This window comes from Pelodiscus sinensis, chromosome 9 (assembly GCF_052426305.1).
Source record: "Pelodiscus sinensis isolate ZL-2025 chromosome 9, ASM5242630v1, whole genome shotgun sequence".
NCBI lineage: Eukaryota > Metazoa > Chordata > Testudines > Trionychidae > Pelodiscus > Pelodiscus sinensis.
In genome coordinates, this window is record NC_143060.1 from 68,176,549 (window position 1) to 68,194,597 (window position 18,049).

General features: G+C 50.8%; 1 protein-coding gene across 1 annotated transcript in view; it reads left to right on the forward strand.

The window, feature by feature from the left end:
* The first annotated feature begins 1,643 nt into the window (after positions 1 to 1,643).
* The window catches only part of RGS4 (regulator of G protein signaling 4), a 51,348-nt gene continuing 34,942 nt past the window's right edge, over positions 1,644 to 18,049 (forward strand). The window contains exon 1 of the mRNA XM_014580688.4: positions 1,644 to 2,076. Coding sequence (XP_014436174.3) covers positions 1,784 to 2,076 — 293 coding nt within the window. The 5' untranslated portion in view covers positions 1,644 to 1,783. The remainder of the gene's footprint in view (positions 2,077 to 18,049) is intronic.

The following is an 18,049-nucleotide window of genomic DNA, read 5'->3' on the forward strand; positions in this document are numbered from 1 at the left end:
ATAGCCGTCAGAATGAAGGGTTCATAGTAGGACAATGAATATGTTTTTCAATTTCCCCTCTTCCTTCTCATTAAACCTTTGGTCCTATTGTTTCATCTAGGATTGCTCTGTGCTCTGCAGTCTTGTTCTCTCCCCCTTCCAGGCAAACTGACCCTGAAGGGATTTTTTTTCCAGGAATTACTCTGCCCTCTGCCAATCTGAAGCAAAATAACACCCCAGATACACACAGTTTGGATTCCAAAGAATTGCCTTTGGCTCCAGAATAATGAATACAAGACAAAAGGAGGAACCTGCAGTGCAGTCCAGTAAAAACCTGAGGCACTTGGCCAATGTTAATCAGTCCCAGAGTTGTATGCCTGACCTGAACCATCTTCCCTTTGCAAAATGTGTTGGGTAGAATTTTGTATGTTTTACTGAAGTGATGTATGCTGAAGGGGCTGGCCTGAGAGACAAGGTTAATTCCCAGTAATTTGGTGGCATCAAATGCACATCGAGCGTGGGAGTAAAAGGAGAGAAATGCAAATATTACTTGGCAGGCAGCAAAGCCAACTTGGCAGTTGTTCAGTAATAACTGGCTCGTGTGAGCCAAAGATCACACAGGCAGGGCTATGCTAATAAGAAGTTTCCACCCATCAGACTCTCTGACTCGAACAAAGAAGGTAAGTGTAAATGGTTTCTGGCTCAGGGCAGTCAAAGGGGGGGGGGGAGGGGAGGGGAGAGAATTGGCCACAAGTAGCTTGTGCTGCTAGTAGTATCTCTTATAAGAAAGGCCTGTGGGCATGGGTGGGAGGGGATGCAGATGTAAGCGGGGTCAGGGTAAGCTCTAACCTGACATCAGGGCTACGTCTACACTGGCATGATTTTCCGGAAATGCTTTTAACGGAAAAGTTTTCCGTTAAAAGCATTTGGGGAAAAGAGCGTCTAGATTGGCACGGACGGTTTTCGCAATTGGGGCTTTTTTGCGGAAAACAAATCTCAGCTGTCTACACTGGCCCTTTTGCGGAAAAGTTTTGTACAAAAGGGACTTTTGCCTGAATGAGAGCAGCATAGTATTTCTGCAAAAAGCACTGATTTCTTACAGTAGGAAGTCAGTGCTTTTGCAGAAATTCAAGCAGCCGGTGTAGATAGTTGGCAAGTTTTTCCGGAAAAGCGGCTGATTTTCCGGAAAAACTGGCCAGTCTAGACACAGCCCTGGTGGTGAACTGTGGCAAATGGTGCAAAGAGACTTCAAGGCGAGATCCCAATTTGCATAGACACACCCACCCCGTCTAGTATGTGCTCACAGCAGCCCAAATGGTAACTTTGGCCACTGTGGGATCCCCAGTCTCTCTGTTATTGAGGCAGGGAGGATAAAAGTGTTGTTACCTTGATTAGGCGAATCAAGGACAACAGAATGGTGGAACTGTTTATGACAGAGGGATTTGCCATAAACTAAGTAGCACTCGCTACACAAGGGGCATGGGTTCCAAACCAAGTGAAATTGAAAAAGAGTGGGGACAGGTCTTTGTACTTGGTGGTGAGGCCCTGGCTGAGCATCTAAACAGCACTGATTGTATTTTCTTCTTTCTCCAGTCTGGTATATCAGAGCTAATTTTGTTTCCATTAGGAGTCTAGTTGTGAGTTGCAGAGTTGAGTTCACTGTGGGTTAGTGGAGCACTAGCACTGAGGTTTCTCTATCGTGAACTGAACTTGCTAAAGACCTGAAATCAGTGTGTGCTGTGGGGAGCCTCGCGCTATGCTGCGGAAGAGCTGAAATCACTATTGCTGTGGGGAACCTGGCGCTATGCTGCTGAGCTACAAGCAGAACAGCTTGCAGGGACAACCAGCAAGTGCAGGCGGACAGCAGAGCGGTTTGCGGGAACAACCGGTGGGTGCAGGCGGACAGCAGAGTGGCTGGTGGGGACGGCTGGTAGGAGCAGCAGCAGACAGTCAGTGGAGCAGCTGCAGGAGCAATCAGCTGGCGGCCAGGGGCATGGACCGAGATGGCTGGTGGAGCCAGACAGTTCGTGGGACAGCTGAGGCGGCTCATTGGACGACAGGTGGACGCGTTGATGGTGGCGGCAGAACCCTACGGAGGTAAGGTGTATCAATCCCCGCCCCTCCAGGTTGGGATGGTAAAACCCTGCCAGGTGAACTTTTGAACCCTGGGGCTGCACTGACCCAGGGCAAAGACTTTTGGGGTGTTGGTCTTTGGGTGATTCGTGGCTGGGGGGAGGGTCTTTGCTCATGTATGGTCTGTGATTCTGAGTTGTGGTGTTTTCCCAAGTTCATGCTGATGTCGGTTACCTCATGTTGTTAAAGGTTTGCTGCTATACGGAGGCTCTGTGCTTGCGAGAGGGGAAGAATTGCCTCCGAGGCACCCAGAGGTGTATGTAAGATTTCCCAGGTCACTGGGTGGGGGCTCGAGCCGGTGTTGTATTACCTCGTTGGGAGGAGATCTCTAGATACTCAATCCGGCCCTTGCCGCTATTAACTCGGCCTGGCAGAAGAGTAACATAAAGGAACCTGCCACAGATGGAGTTTTAGAATAAGAACCTAATAGAGCCATTCAGGGTTAGGCTACTGGGCTAGAGGGGCCAGTGGGCTGTTTTCCAGCTAGGGGTGTTAAATATCATTTAATTGAACAGTCGATTAACCTCATGAATTCGTATTGGTTCATCAGCTATTCTATAATCCCCAGGGAGTGAAGCTGGTAGTCAGTGGGCTCCAGCCCCACTCCTGAGGAGCCCACTGCCACCTCTGTGTCCAAGGCAGCAGCGCAGGGTGCCAGGCGGGAGCTGGTCTGCGAGGGGAGCCAGTTTTAAAACTAGCTTCTCTCGTGGACTGGCTGCCTGTGGCCCCATGCTGCTGCCTCTGATACAGTGGCAGCAGCATGGTGTGGCAGCAGCCCCTGTCTGGGGTGCAAGGGATCTGAGCTCCCAGACCTGGCATGAGTTGGAACTGGGCTGCCTGCCTGCCTGACTCCTAATAGACTTGAAATGCAGAGCTGCAGTGGGGGTAGGTCATGGACGCAGTGCAAACTGGGACTGAGACAGGCTGCTGGCCAGCCTGCTAAAAAATTGACTGGGGGGTGGGGAAGAGGGGAAATGTGTGTGGTCTATAGTATTAACCTATAAGCTTTTACTTATCGGTTAATTGATTGATCAGCTACACTGTTACATCCCTACTTGCAACAGTGGCCAGTATCAGGTGCTTAGGAAGTAATGAACAGAAGAAGTGATCATCAAGTGATATCCTGTCTTCTATTCCCAGCCTCTGGTTGCCAGAAGCTAGAGACAAATAGTGTGTGTGTTCTGTAAACAAGATATAGATTGTTGAAGGAGAATACCAAGGATATCCAAAGCCTGCAGTGGCAGCATACACAGCACTGAATGCCAGCTCCATTCAGAAATTCTGATTTATAGCTTCGAAGTCCAGATGTTACACTGGAGAATCGCACTCCTTTAGCATGGATACTAGCTTTCAGGAAGATTGGGCTAATTTGTCAATACTCTTCATTTTTGAAGACTTTATGGAATAGACTGGTTAGGTATGGAGCAAGAATGATTGGCTTGGGCAAGTGGTCCTCTTTGGGAAGTCTGCAGTTGGGCCACAGTGTAAGAGAGGCAGTAGGCAGTGCTCCCAGTTGTGCATCCTGTGGACTGGAGAGGTAGCCACCAAGTAGTAGAGGATGCTGGAGGAAAGGGCTCAGGTGGGGCTAGGGAGAAAGCAGCCAACAGGTTCTACATTGGGCCTGCCACTGGGCTCCAGGAAGCTGTCAATTAGCACCATTTAGGAGCTTTGCCTTTAGTGCCCCCTGTCCAGCATCCTAGGTGGAGCTGGGCGAAGAACGGACTTTTCAATGTGGCAGCTATTTCAGAGGGAGAGAGGCTGAGTACAACAAATCCAGGGTTTTTTCAGAATTTTTGGCAAATCAAACTGTTGGTATCATTTGACCCAGAGCATTTAATTTTTGAGCATTTTTGAAGGGCAAGAGTCAGAGGCATTATCACCCTGGGAACTTGTAACGTTTGCAATGTCAGAGATCCAGGTTCGAATGGCAGCATCGGGAGGGAAGGGGGACAGCCTGCTGCCCATGTGAGGGCCAGCAGCAGTGGGCTAGAGCCTCATTACTGCTCTTTCCCCAGTGAATATTCAGAAGCATTTCATGCAGAGTGGAACAGGCGAGCTGCTCGCCTGAGAATAGCCACTAACCCAGCCTGAGCCCTGGCTCTCCCCTAGAGCCGCAGAACAAACCTGCCTTGGCCCAGGCAGACGTGAGGGAACGCAGGAGTGCTTTGGTCCAGCCGCCATGCTTTCTGCATAAAATAGTGACAGCCCCTTCAGTCAGTCTAGGCCTTGTGTCCATGGACACACGACCCCTAAATGGATGGAGTTCATCTACAGGTACCTGTACTGGATGTTCCTGCAAGGGGGGCTTCTGGACCGAGGACTGTCCTGGGAAGCAGAGCAGTAGAATAACCCTGACAGTGCTGAGACCATGTCCCAGGCCTGTCTACCTTTGTCTAACCAAGGGAGGGATTTACCCCAGTGCTGTACTGTTCCAAGAGCAGCTTTCCGAAAGGGAGGCCATCACATTTTTGGTGACCACCCAGGCTTGTATACTGCAAGAACTCACTTCTATGCTGTGTCTGGTTCCAAGAGCAAGAGCTGAATAGCCCCCCAAACAGGGGAGCTAGGGCCTTGGAGGTCCAGTCCTTAACTGGGCAGTCAGTGTGAGCTTTGCCTTCTGGGACTGGCTGCCACTTTTCTGAGGGCAAAGGGTGGGGGGGGGGTGTGCAGTGAGACAGCTGAGTCATGGTTGGTGCTGGAACTTTAGTCTCCATGGGGTGCTGGCTTCAGCAATGTGTCTGTGCATTCCAGGGCCACAAAGCAGGAAGGGATCAGAACTGATGTTCTGAGGGCTGCAGGAGGCACTTTTCAAGAGGTGATCTGACTCTGAATTTAGCTTTGAGCTGCTGTGGGTTCAGAGCCACCAGAATGGTTAAATGCTTGAGAGACCTGCCTCCTAAGAGACTTCAGGCGTTCAATCTTCTTAATTGAACAAAAAAGTTAAGGGTCACTTGATCCCCATTTTTAACTACCAGGCGAACAAATATTCAATAATAAGCTGTGCAGTCTAGCAGAAGGTAAAACACGATCCAATGGCTGGCAGCTGAAGGTAGACCAATTCAGACGGAAAACGAGTACATTTTGACAGTGAGTATTACCGTGGGAACAAGCTACCAAAACATGGTGGATTCTCCATCAATGAAAATTTTAAAATCTAGACTGGATGTTTTCCTAACCAATCTGCCATGGCAAAGGTTGTGAGGCTGTTCTCTGGTCTGTCCTACTGGAGATCAGACTAAATTACAACGGTCTCCTTGGGACTTGATTTATGAATCTACAAATAACCAGCATTTGAAATTAAGTGGGACCCCTGATGTGCAAACGCCTGGCTGCCAGACTAGACTCTGGCCTACTTCTGAGGACACAGTGGTGTGAGAGCTTCAAGACCCCGAGCTGCCCAGTTTTAGCACAAGTTAGAGTTGCAAGAGAACCATTTTCGCCTGGCGCAGTGTCCAGTGTCAGAGCAGGGTCAAGCATAAGCCTTGCTGGGATACTGCCAACCCACCTGCTCCACTCCAAACGCCACTCCTAGATGGGGGCCTCTGGCACAGGGGCATAATATGCCAGCTCTGCACAGGGAGGCCTCTGCCTCCTTTGCGCAGCTGGAAGCCTGCTTGTGCCACATAGTGGTAAAGTGGCTGCAGTGAAGCAGACCATCCAGCCCCACTTCACCATAAGAACGTGGCCTGACTTGGGTGTCCTTGTAGAGGGGCTGGTGCCAGTCTAGTCAAACAGCAAACGGAGCAGAGCTGGGGATCCCCCAGCAGCCCAGCGAGGTGCCCGACCCCCAGCAATGTTCACTAGAGCCAGCTGCCCAACTCTGCCCTTGGGCCAGAGAACAATCTGAGCATCTCAGCCATTGCCACTGCTCTGATTTCTGCCCAGCTCTGGGATGGAGCCCTCTGGAGACACTGATGCTGGGAAAACTGGCCAGCTGCTACCATCCTAGCTGCCTCCTGGGGATAAACCAGGGACCTCCAGGTGCTGCCACTAGTTAGCCAAAGACTGTGGCCCTTGGCTGTGGCTGGGATGCGTCCCATCCCTGAGACATGCTGACCAAAACAGAAGTGCACTGAGAGCTGGCTTTCAAGGGCAGCTCTGCAAAGATAGGGAGGTCTTGTGCAAGCAGGAGGAAAGGGTCTCAGAAAACCACAGTATGTGTCTGCTAGTGAAAGGAGGGTGGAGCTGTGCAGCTGGTAGGATTGAGCAAGCCCCTGGAAGGCAATAACCATGTGACTTGCAAAGCCATTTCCAGTTGAGCTATTGCAGCCTGCCCTTTCCCACATGAGTTGGGAGGCGCAGTTCCTGCTCCATGTGGCCTGAGCTGCTATGGTGCTGGCACTGTCCTCTAGGAGAAGCTCTGGAGTGGGGACAGTGGGAGAGGAGTGTCTGGCACCTGGCTGAAGACAGAACTGCTTTGCCTGATGAATGGTTGGAGTGGAGCTGGCATGAATCTCTGTCAAATCCCTTTCTGCAGCTCGGCTGCTCAGCCCATTTTGCTGGGAGATGCTGCTGTAGCTGCAGAGGTGAGCAGAGGCAGTGCTGGAGCTAGTGTTAAACGGCTGCTGTGCTCAGTGCCATGCAAACCCAGGGGCTGTCCCTGTCCCTGAGAGCTCAGCTCTCCTTGCAGGTGATTGAGCAGAGCCAAATGCTGCTGCACCCTTGGGTGTCTCAGGCTGTAGTGTAAATGCTGCTCCTGGGAGCACTGCCTGTGGCCGGCTCGCCCTCCCAAGGGCATCACAAGGAGCTCTCTCCCTTAATTCTGCACCTCCTGCATGTACCTGGTGTCTTCCACATGCTGTGCCCTGAGAGCTCTGCTAGCCAAGCTCCTGCTCGCCAGGGCTCCAGCTACCCTACCCTCTCATGCAGGGCTCTCCACCCATGGCTGGCTCTTGGTCAGCAAGGCACCCACAGAAGCTCCAGCATTTCCCCTGCTTGCCCTGGAGGTGACCTAGCTGTGCTCCCCTGGGGTTGCCTGGTCCCATCCTCTTGGCCAAGTGCTTGCTGGGCCCATTAGTGGAAGAAGCAAGGCCTGTCTCCTGGTGGGTGGTGCTGAGTGCTGGTTATGCTCTGTAGCTGTGCCCTGCTAGCTGTATGTCTTAGGCAGCACAGTCTGTCGGGAGAGAAGCAGCACAATGTGTGGCTAGTGCTCCTGAGGCCACTGCTCAGTGGTAGCCGTGTTTGTTTCTCTCTCTGGCAGTGCTGCCCTCAGGGAACAGCTAGAGCGATGTGTTTCCTCTGTTTTGTAATGGGCATCAGCAAACCACACAGGAACCAAGTCACCCTGACAGTCGCTCTTCTGACCCAAGGCTACAGAAGCCAGGGCAGCCTTCCCTAAAGAGCCCCGTGTTCTCCCATCATTCTTGCCCTGTGGAGAAGAGCTGAAACTTTGACATTGGCATAATCTAGCTCCCTCTGTTCCTCAGTGCATAGACCTGGCCTCCATGTGTCGGGAAGCTCAGCTCCAGATTTCCAGCTGGGCAAGGTGTGGGACAGCTCCCTGGCCAGGGCAGAAAGATGGAGCTGCAGGAATCTTGGGGCAGATGGGTAATGCCCTGTGGATTGCACCTTGTTGCCCTTGCAAGTGCTAGCAGCCGAGGTGCTAACAACCAGGGCAGGACTCCAGCTCTCCACTACACACCAAGCCCACTGGAAGCACGGTGTAGGGCAGGCTGTTCCCTGGGTCAGCCCATCCTTCAGTGTTATGGAGAGAAAACTTTGTCCTTTCCAGGACTGTTCTCCACCCTCCTTGGCATGTGCAGCTTAGGACAGACACGTGGTGGGGGAGGGATGAGAGCTGGCAATTAGAAATATTGACCTCACCATGCACTAGTAGTAATAGCCGCAGGCACTGCCAGTAGAGGTAGGTGAGCATCACTCATAGGCCAGGGGCAGGGGAATCAAGGTGAGGAGACTTCTAGAAGGTGTCACAGCAGATTAGGGGCAGAAAGCAAACTGCTCCCTACCCCCTTGCCATGGGGCCACTCTACAGGTGTGTGCTGCACAGGGGGAGGTGTGCTGGCTCAGAGCACAGCTGAATTGGCATCTGGGTCCATAATTGCCTTCTTCTGGGTGACCGATTGCATGCGTGAGACCTCCTGTAAAGATCTTTCTAGCCAGTACTAACGAGTGACCTACATTTCAATAGCCCTAAACATGGCCATACAATCCTCGATCCTGGCTGTGCATCGTGCCTGAACAGCCAGTGAAGTGAACCTGTCAGATCTGTGTGAGGGCATGCCAGCACCGCCAACCTCTGTTGAGCAGTGGGTTTCATTACGTTCTGTCTCTGGTGGGAAGAAAACAGCACAACCACAGAACTGTGAAATGCAAGCAGGAAACCTCAAGAGGGTTGAGGCAGTTCTTGAGACAGAGAAATAAAGCCAATGTGTGGGCTCCAATGCCAAAATGTTCCTTCAGCTAAAGGTTGACGTCAGTGTGCTGGGTAACAGTTATTTCATTGTGGCCTGTAACAAGCAAATCCGTGACTCCTTAATACCGGCTGTTGGCTGAAGAAAAAGCAGCTCTCACTTGTGCTTTCACTGACTCGGTGATTAATTCCAATATTGCTATTTCACCCTGGTTTTGACCTCCAGTTAATCATTGCGTTGTGCCAGTGGCCAGTCCAGGGTGGTTACAGCAGAACAGCCCGAATGAGCTGGACTCTGGAGTTTAGTTTGGTTTCTTTACTGTGTTACCCCCTTTTCCCTCCTGGGTTACTCGGGAGCAGGTCGCACTCACTTGTGTGTATGGGCACCTGATGTTTTTAACATAAAAGGAGATCCTGAGTGCCCCAGTGGGGATGTGGTGTAGCTGGAGATTCCCTCTCCACCCCCTTGCTGCCGTCCCTAGCTCGTAAAGAATAGACAGTGGCGGTGCCTCCACCTGGCTCTCCCTGCACACATTTAATGGTGTGCCTTGGGAGCCTCCAGGAATACAATTATTTCAGCAATAATCTGGATCATGGGGCGGGTGACCAGAGCACGGGCGAGGGGTGCTCATAGCCCCAGGCATTGGTGAGATGTTGCCCATGCTGCTAACAATTCACTGGGGGCGCTGCCTTCTGGGGGCACTCGGCTAGGGGCACGCAGCTTCCTCCGGCCCCTCGAAGCCTGGCCTGTGTTGGCAGCTGTCCCTGCTCATCGCGGGTGGGGTGCTGCCCCAGAGCCAGGCAGCCCCACCCCCCACTCCAACCCAATCCCCCTCTCCCTCCCGCAGAGCCTACCTTTGAAGGCTCGCGCTGCCCGGTCCTGCCTCAGAGGCTTGATTGCACTGGGAGCACGTGGCCCGCCAGCTCTGGGCTCGCTGTGATATGTGGGGCTGAGCGCTCTGCTTCCAGCCCACCTGGCGCCCCCCTAGCATGGTGCCCCCTTCTGCCCCCTTGCTACGCCTCTTCCTCCACATTCCCAGATTCTTGTGGGGACATTCAGGCCTGTACCCAGGAATTTGGGGGGGGTACTTTTTTTGTAAATGTGGACTGCAAGGGTGGGACTGCACCCCCGATGGTCCCCCAAGGAAGTGAGGAAATCATCCCAGGGTTTCCTCCAGCTGGCCAGAGCATGGGGAGGGAGGTGTGGTCAGCGTGCCACTCTGGCTGGCTGGAGCATGCTTACTTGGTGGAGCATGGGGGGCTGCTTTTGCACCCTTCACACACAGCCCTGCATATGGGCCTGATGCTGCCGGCTGTTCCCCTTCATCAGGGAGGGAGGGGAAAGTGCACAGTTTGCTGTGTCCTCACTCTGGCAGGGGAGCACAGAGAACAGATGAGACTGGACCGGGCCCAGCCTGGGGACATACACTCCTCCGCTGGCTGTCCCCACTGGTGCTTTTCCCCTGGCCCCAAGTGGCTGTAGCGAGAGCAATAATTAATTTAAAGCACGTACATTTTCACTTTGTTTTCTCAAAAAACAAATGCATTAAGGACCCACGCAACGCGGGGTAAGTCTTCTTGTTCCTGGGTAAAAGAAAGGAAACTAAGTGTTCGAACCACTCAGCTCTAACACTAACATTCTCACATCTTGTGGCAAGTCACCTGAGGGAACAAGTTGGGGTTCAATGTTAAGGCGTATTCTTACTCTGCTTCTCAACAGTGGCCAATACCAGGCGCTTCGGAGGGAACGAACACAACAGGCAATCGAAAAGTGATCCCTCCCCTGCCACGGGGGATGTGCAGAACATGGCGTTGTATCCCTGCCCATCCTGGCTCGTAGCCATTGATTGGCCTTTTCCCCATGAGCTTACCTAGTTAGTGTGTGTTTGGTGGTTGTTTTAAACCCTATTATAGTTTTGGCTTTTGGCATCCTCTGGCAAAATTTCATAGGCTGACTGAAGAAATACGTTCTGTCTATCTGTTTGAATGTGCTGCCTATTTCATTGGGTAACCTCTCGTTCTCGTATTCTGTGACCAAGTGCATGACATTTCCTTAGTTTTCATGACTTTTCTAAGCCTCTGTCCTATTCCCTGCCTTAGCCCTTGTGGTCCCCCCCCCCAAACTGAAGAGTCCCAGGCTTCTCAATCTCTTGTCATATCAAATCTGTTCCACACCCCTGATTTCTGTTGCCCTTCTCGGTAGCTTTTCCAAATCCAAGATACCTTCTTGTAAGTTGACATGACCAAGTGCATGAAGTATTTAAGATGTGGGCGTACCATGGGTTTATATAGCGGCAATATGATATTTTCTGTCCTCTCTCCCAACATTGTTTGCTTTTTTGACTGGCACTGCACATTGAGTGGGTGGTTTTCAGAGGACTATCAACAATGACTTCATAATCTCTTGCTTGATGGATAACATCTAATTTAGACCCAATCATCTTGTATTTTGAGTTGTGATATTTTTCCAGTGTGTATTATTTTGCATTTATCAAAATTGTATTTCATCAGCCATCAAGTTGCCTACAGTGTCCCCTCTAATTTTTCCCACCCCCAAGTGGAATGAATTTTATGTGCACCAATATGGAGGTGATATCATGGAACTGGAAGGGCGCTCAAGAGGTCATCGAGTCCAGTCCTCTGCACTCACGGCAGGACCAAGCACTGTCTAGATCATCTCTGACAGGTGTCTGTCTAACCTGCTCTTAAATATCTCCAGTGATGGCAATTCCACAACACCCCCCCCCCCAGTGTTTAACCACCCTGACAGTTAGGAGGTGGTTCGTAATGCCCAGCCTAAACCTCCCTTGCTGCAAGCCCACTGCTTCTTGGCCTATCCTCAGAGAACAATTTCTCTCCCTCCTCCTTGTAACACCCTTTTCGATACTCGAAAACTGCTCTCATGTCCCCTCTCAAATCTCTTTTCTAAACTAAACAAGCCCAGTTCTTTCAACCTTCCTTCAGAGCTCATGTTTTCTAGACCCATGTGACACATTTCCTTAGTTGTACGCATAAGAAAACTCGTGGCCGGAATGAGGCTAGCAGGTTGACAGTGTGGGAAGAAGTGTAGGCCTGGGGCAGGAGGTTGGTGTGCAGGGCTCTGTGGGTTCTGGGATGGGGCCAGGAACGAGGAGCTCAGCACTAGAGCAGAAGGTTGGGGTACAAGGGTGTGAGGGCTCCAGCTGGGGTATGGGGTGAGGCACGGTTTGGAGTGAAGATGGGTGCTCTAGCCTACTTTGAGGAGAGAGGACTCCCCGTTCTCTTTCCTTGCAACAGCAAGTGGGCTGTGGGGGGACCTGTTCTTGCAGCTGTTACACATACACAACTCCAAAGGGGAAAGCGCAAACAGTGTTGATGCAAAACAATACAAATCCCCTGCTTTGTCACATCCCTAAATGTTTCTGTGTTAAGCTTTTGGAGATCTTTTTCTTTTTCCAGTATCACCACTGCAGATCCACTGTGCAAGGGGGGCTCAGATCACAGATCAGCGGCAGTTTCTTGTGAAGCAAACAATCCTTTGTCTCAAATGAGCTCAAACTAGGAAATCCTGGGGTAACTATTCTGGCTTCTGGGCTTCTTTGGAACTGCTGGCAAAGTTCAGTCACGCCTGTTTCCTGACTCGGGACTTGACAGCTCTCTGTGGCTTTGGCAGGCTAAGATGTCTTCCCCCTCCGAGCTGCCCCCGCAACTCACTTATGGGCAAACTGCCCTGCTCCCTGCACAGCGAACACCTTGTAGATCCCACTGGCAGGGTGCCTGCTTTGCTGTAGCCTGTCCATGGTAGGGAGCTGCCTATCACTCCTCCTCTTTTACAGTCTCTCTTTCTTTTTAAGGGTAGGTCTGTTCCTGGGCTTGCATGGGACTAAAGCAGTGACTCTCAAAGTGTCTCGAAGAGGACCACTAGTGGTCTGTGACCATCTTGCAGGTGGGCCAAGGGCTCAGAGCCCCCCCCCCCCCCGCGGAGGGGAATGCATGCCGGTGATCCAGCCCCACATACCCCCAGCTTTCCCCCATGAAGTTTCCTGCTGCCGGGAGAGAGGGGGAGCTTGTGGATGGGATCTGGCTCATGGTGGGAGGAAGCAGCTCCACATGCTGCTGCTCCCTCTCCCTCCAGCTAGGGAAGCAGCAGCACAGGAAATTGTTCACCTGGAGACTTTCCCCATTGCTCCCATTGGCTGGAATCATGATGAATGAGAGCAGCAAGAGTCATGGAGTCAGAAAAGTGCCCCCTATCTTCCGCAGACCCTGCACCCCCAGCCCGCTCTTGCACCCCACCTCCCTGTCACCCCCCACCTCCTCTTATGCCCATTTTGCCCTCCTGAGTGGCAGGTTGGCTGGTGGTCCACGGGAAGGTCTGCATTGAGCAGGGTGGGCCATGGGCCAAAACGTTTGAGAACCGCTGGAGTAAAATGGCCAAAACCTGCAGTGTCCTTAACCAGGGCAGCGTCGCCCCCCAGTGGGTGATAGAACCCTGTCCCTGAGACCCAGAGGGTATGTGTAGGCTACAAGCCTCTTTCGAAAGAGAGCGTCTAGGCAGCCACAAGGGTTTTGAAAAAGCGAGCTGCTTTTTTCAAAAGAGCACCCAGGCAATCTGGATGCTGTCTTTCGAAAAAGCCCCGTTTGCGTTGAATTCCTTTTTGTGAAAGAGCTCTCCAAAAATAGGCATTCTTCCTGGTAAAAGTAGGTTTACCGATTTAAAAAAAATACTGCCACATTCTTTCAATTTAATTTCAAAAGGACACAACAGCAGTCTAGATGCAGGTGATGTTTTTTTGAAAAAAGGCCACTGGGCAGAATCTAGCAAGAACAGGGGTGTGTGGCAGAAATATATCGCTGAGAAGTGCTAAAACCAGTGTCAGGCTGAAGGGTGCTTGAGCTATGAGCCCGCACTGCTCCAGTTTCACTGCTGTAGTCCTTCGGCCTAGCTAGACCTTGGTGGTGGTTGAGGGTTCCCGAGATATTTTGTTTCCTGTTTTTTTCATATGTAAGCAATTAATACGGCCTGTTGATAGACCAACTGACAGGCAAAAGCTATACTCTGGGTCCCCTGATGTACTGCAAGCTCTCAGTTTCTATCCTGTCTATGGCCCACCACTACCTGCTTTCCATAGCCTATAAAAGCACCCTCGATCCGGCTCTCTACCCTCTCATTACCCAGTTCGCAGTTTTTGTCATGTGGCCCTCACAGTATGGAAAATGACACGTGAAGTGATGTGCAAAAGAACACAAGCTATTGAAACTAGGGACGTGGAAGGTTAACCAGTAACCCTGGCCCTAAATGGGTGCTGCTTGCCAGTTCCTGATAACAAGTGAGGGGCTAGAGCAGCTCCCTGCCTGTCACAGACAGGGGCTGCTCCAGCATCCAGAACAGCTTCTGTCTGTGGGGAGCTGGCGGCAGCCCCAGACCCTCATGGGGACAGGGAGCCAATAGCCAGCCCCAGTGCAGGGCTGGGAGTAGGAGCCCTGTGGGTTGAGGGCTCCTCCAGCCGGGCTGGAGAGCTCCCGAGCCTGCATCCTGCTTAGTTGGTTAACTGGTTAAACGTTAGGTCAGCGTGATGTTTGACAGGTTAACTGATCAGCCGGGATTTTACCTCTCTAGCTGAAACTTGCTCACATTGAAACGTAAGTAAACTGATGTGTGCAAAGAGGTATCCATTTGCAAAAGGATGGGCAATGTGCCTGTTTAAAACTGCCTGTATATGTGTCCAGTGACACGCATGCTACCGTGAATTGCAAACAGCGTGGTCCCAGCTGGATCTGGCCAAGTAACTCAGGCTGGGAAGGAGCTGATGTCCTAAGTACGACAACGCGCTGCCAGCCCTCATCCTGGGAGGGCAAGTTACTCTGGTTCTTTCCCCAGTAAGGACTGAACAAAATGTCAAGGGGTCTGTTAACATTAAGGGTATGTCTGAACTACACAGCTCCATCAACGCAGCCATGTCGATTAGTTTACTCGAAAAAGGGAAAGGAAGCGGCGATATAAATAATCGCCGCTTCATTTAAATCAAAGTGGCCGCCACGCTGTGCCGATCAGCTGTTTGTCGGCACAGCGCGGCAGTCTAGACGGGTATCTGCCGACCCAGAACCCTTCGTCTGGTTCTGGGTTCTGGGGTCGACAGATCCCTGTCTAGACTGCCGCGCTGTGCCGACAAACAGCTGATCGGCACAACGCGGTAGCCACTTTGATTTAACTGAAGTGGTGATTATTTAAATCGCCGCTTCATTTCCCTTTGTCATCCTGCCTCATCTACATGGCTCCATCGACGGAGCCATGTAGTCTCCAGACACACCCTAAGGTTTGTTTCCCTCCTAATGCTTGCTATACCAGCTCAAATCCCTATGTAATGAGTGAAAAAACAGCTGTATCTCTAGATTTTTGCAAGAAACAGCTCCAGGGCAAACAAATTCAGTCTCATGATGCTCTGAGCCTAGCTAGAATAGAGTGGAAGAGTGGCTTTGGCTTGGGAACGCATGTGTTGTGTTAATCACTACTGATGTAATTGCAGTGGTTTTCCAGTTACATTATAATTGGCAATGTACATTACATTGCAATTAAAATTATAAACAGTAATGCAGCACTTGGAATTGGAATTGTGTTGCAACTTGTTGTTTCCTGTATTACATTATATCTTGTCATTTACACTGCAGCTTGAATTGCATGGCAACTTAAAGTCCAACATTGTTAACTTTCACTGAAAATTATGTTGCAATATGTATTGCATGGAAACTTGCATGAACTCTTCTGCTGCATTTCAACTTAATTGTGACTTGCATTGTATTACAGCTTGCATAGCACTGAAAATTACACTTCGCTGAAGCCCACATTGTAAATTCCATTCCACTCGGCATTGCTTGGCAAACTGTATTGTAATAGTCCTTGCTTTCCAACTACCTCTGCAATTTGCAGTGCAGCCTCTTCTTTTTAGTACTTTTGTATTGTAGCTTGAATTGCATTTCAGCCTGTATGCATGTTGAATTGCAATGCATTGTAGGTTGTAACGTGTGTTGAATCTGCAGGAATAACTTTTTCTGATATGGGCTCCTGCCTGGCTAAGGATTGCCACATGTCTGGTATTGAACCAGACAATCTGTTATTTTCACCTCCTGTACGGTAAAAAAATCCAGAAAATATCGGACACCTAAAATGTCCGGTACTTTCTGATTTTTTTTATTTATTTATTTTTCCTGGCCAGGAGATGAAAATCCTGGGCTGTCCGGCTCTATACAGAGGCAGCCTGGCAACCCTAGTGCTCACCGAGGAGCTGTCAGGCCCAGCGCAGGGAGGCAAGATGACGTGCAGCTGCCGGCAGCCTGTTAGGGCCAAAAGCTTCACCACGCGGGGTTTTTTTTTTACCTCAACACACTTGAGTGGGGTTTTGTTGTTGTTGTTTTTTCTGAAACCATCTGGCAACCTAGCCTGGCTCCTGTGCCAGTGTGGGACCTGGACCCCTGCCTTGCACCTTTGCAGACAGGGAGTATGGGCCCCACCCTGATACTTGGGAGAACATGGGGTTTGGACTCCCCCATCCAGCACCCATTATGGGTGGGCAAGATCTGGCCCATGGGTCGAATGCGGCCCACCAAGCCATCTGTTCTGGCCCACGACCGCCCTGTTGTGCTCCAGCCCTGGTCAAATGCTACCCTGGGACAGGGCAGCATGTGAAGTCTCCTCCTCCCACCGGGGCGCATGGCACCTAACGGGGTCCTTTCTGCCCGAAGCGCCATCCTTTCTGGAGCGGAGCCAGCCCACAACCACTATCCACAATTCATGAAGTGCCCCCCTGCAAAAATTGTTGCCTACCCTGACCTATGAGAATGTGGGGATGGCTTTCTGCCCAGGAGGCCAGGGACTCAAGCCCCGAGATAGTAAGGCCATGTGGCTGGTCCAGGTGGGAGAGTGAGATCTTTCTGGGAACTGGCACAGTGAAGGGGAGAAGCCCAGATCTTGTGGTTCCATGACAATGCCCTTTCTCTGCTAGCGATCTGTGAGCCAGGAGAAGAGATGTGGCTAAAGCCTATATCGTGTGCAAGTCCTGATTCAGTGGGTGTGCGCAGAGACCCCTTAATTCCACAAACAAATCTTGGGGGGAGGGTCAGGGAGAGAGCAGGTGCATAGCTGTTTGGATAACTACTCGGAGAATGGCTATCAGGGGTTCACTGGAAGGGCATAACAAGTGGGATTCTGCATGGACCAATTCTGAGACCGGTTCTGTTCAATATGTTCATCAACAATGTAGATAACGACAGAGAGAGTACACTTATAAAGTCTGTGGATGAGACACAGCTGGGAGGGGTTGCAAGTGTTTTGAAGGATAGGATTATAATTCAAAATGATCTGGATAAACTGGAGAAATGGTCTGAAGTAAATAGGATGAAACTCAAGAAGGGCAAATGCAAAGTACTCGAGTTAGGGAGGAATAATCCATTTCACGCATAACAATTAGGAGTGACTGTCTAGGGAGGGAATGCTGCAGAAAGGGATTGAGGGGTCATAGTGGACCACAAGCTAAACGAATTAATCTGATACTCTTGTGCAACCAAACAAAAAACAAACAAAATCCCAGAATCGCAGTTGCTTTAATGGGAGAGTTGAGAGACAGACACAAGAAGTGATTGTGCCACTCTACTCTGCCCTGATTAAACCTCAACTGGAGTGTTGTATCCAGTTCTGATTGCAACATTTCAGAAAATACGTGGAGAAATTGGAGAGGAGCAGCAAAGGTGGTTGACGGCCTAGAAAGCATGACATATGAGGCAAGACTGAAAGAATTGGGTTTATTTACTCTGGAAAGGAGAAAACTAAGAGAGGACATAACACCTTTTAGGAACTTGAAAGCTGGTACAAGAAGGGAGAAAATGTATTATCCTTAACTTCTGATGATAGAAAGTTGTTCCTCATATCCAGCCTAAACCTCTCTTGCTGCAATTTAAGCCCATTGCTTTTTATCCTATCAGTGTGGCTAACCACTGGAATAAATTGCTGAGGGAGGTTGTGGAATCTCTATCAGTGGAGATATTTAAGAGCAGGTTAGATAGACACTTGTCAGGGATGATCGAGATCAGTGGTCCCCAACCTTTTCGGGCTGCTGGGTGCCCTGGGTGGGGCCGCGCATGCGCCGGGGGCCAAGGTGCAAGAATGGCTCAGGCCGGCTCTGGTCACTAGGTGGGCGCCATGGTGCCCGCGAGCACCACGTTGGGGACCACTGCTCTAGATGGTGCTTGGTTCTGCCACGAGTGCCGGGGCATGGACTCCATGATCTCTTGAGGTCTTTCAGTTCTGGTATTCTATGATTGCTTTATCCCAATGGTTAAGATCTGACTTGAGGTCGGGGGGGGGGGTGAGATTCTGGGTCAAGTCTCTGCTATACCCAAGGGGGAAAAAGGAGTTGTCTAGCTCTAGGAGGAGCGCTCTACCCACCGGGCTGTGGGCTGTTCTGAGAGGGGCCTCACACCTATTGATGTTCCATTTAATTAAATACTCATTGGGCCAGAGAAACAGGAAGCATCTCTTCCTAGCCCCAGGTAACAGCGCTCTCCTCCTTCAAACCCTTCCCCTTGTCAGACTGA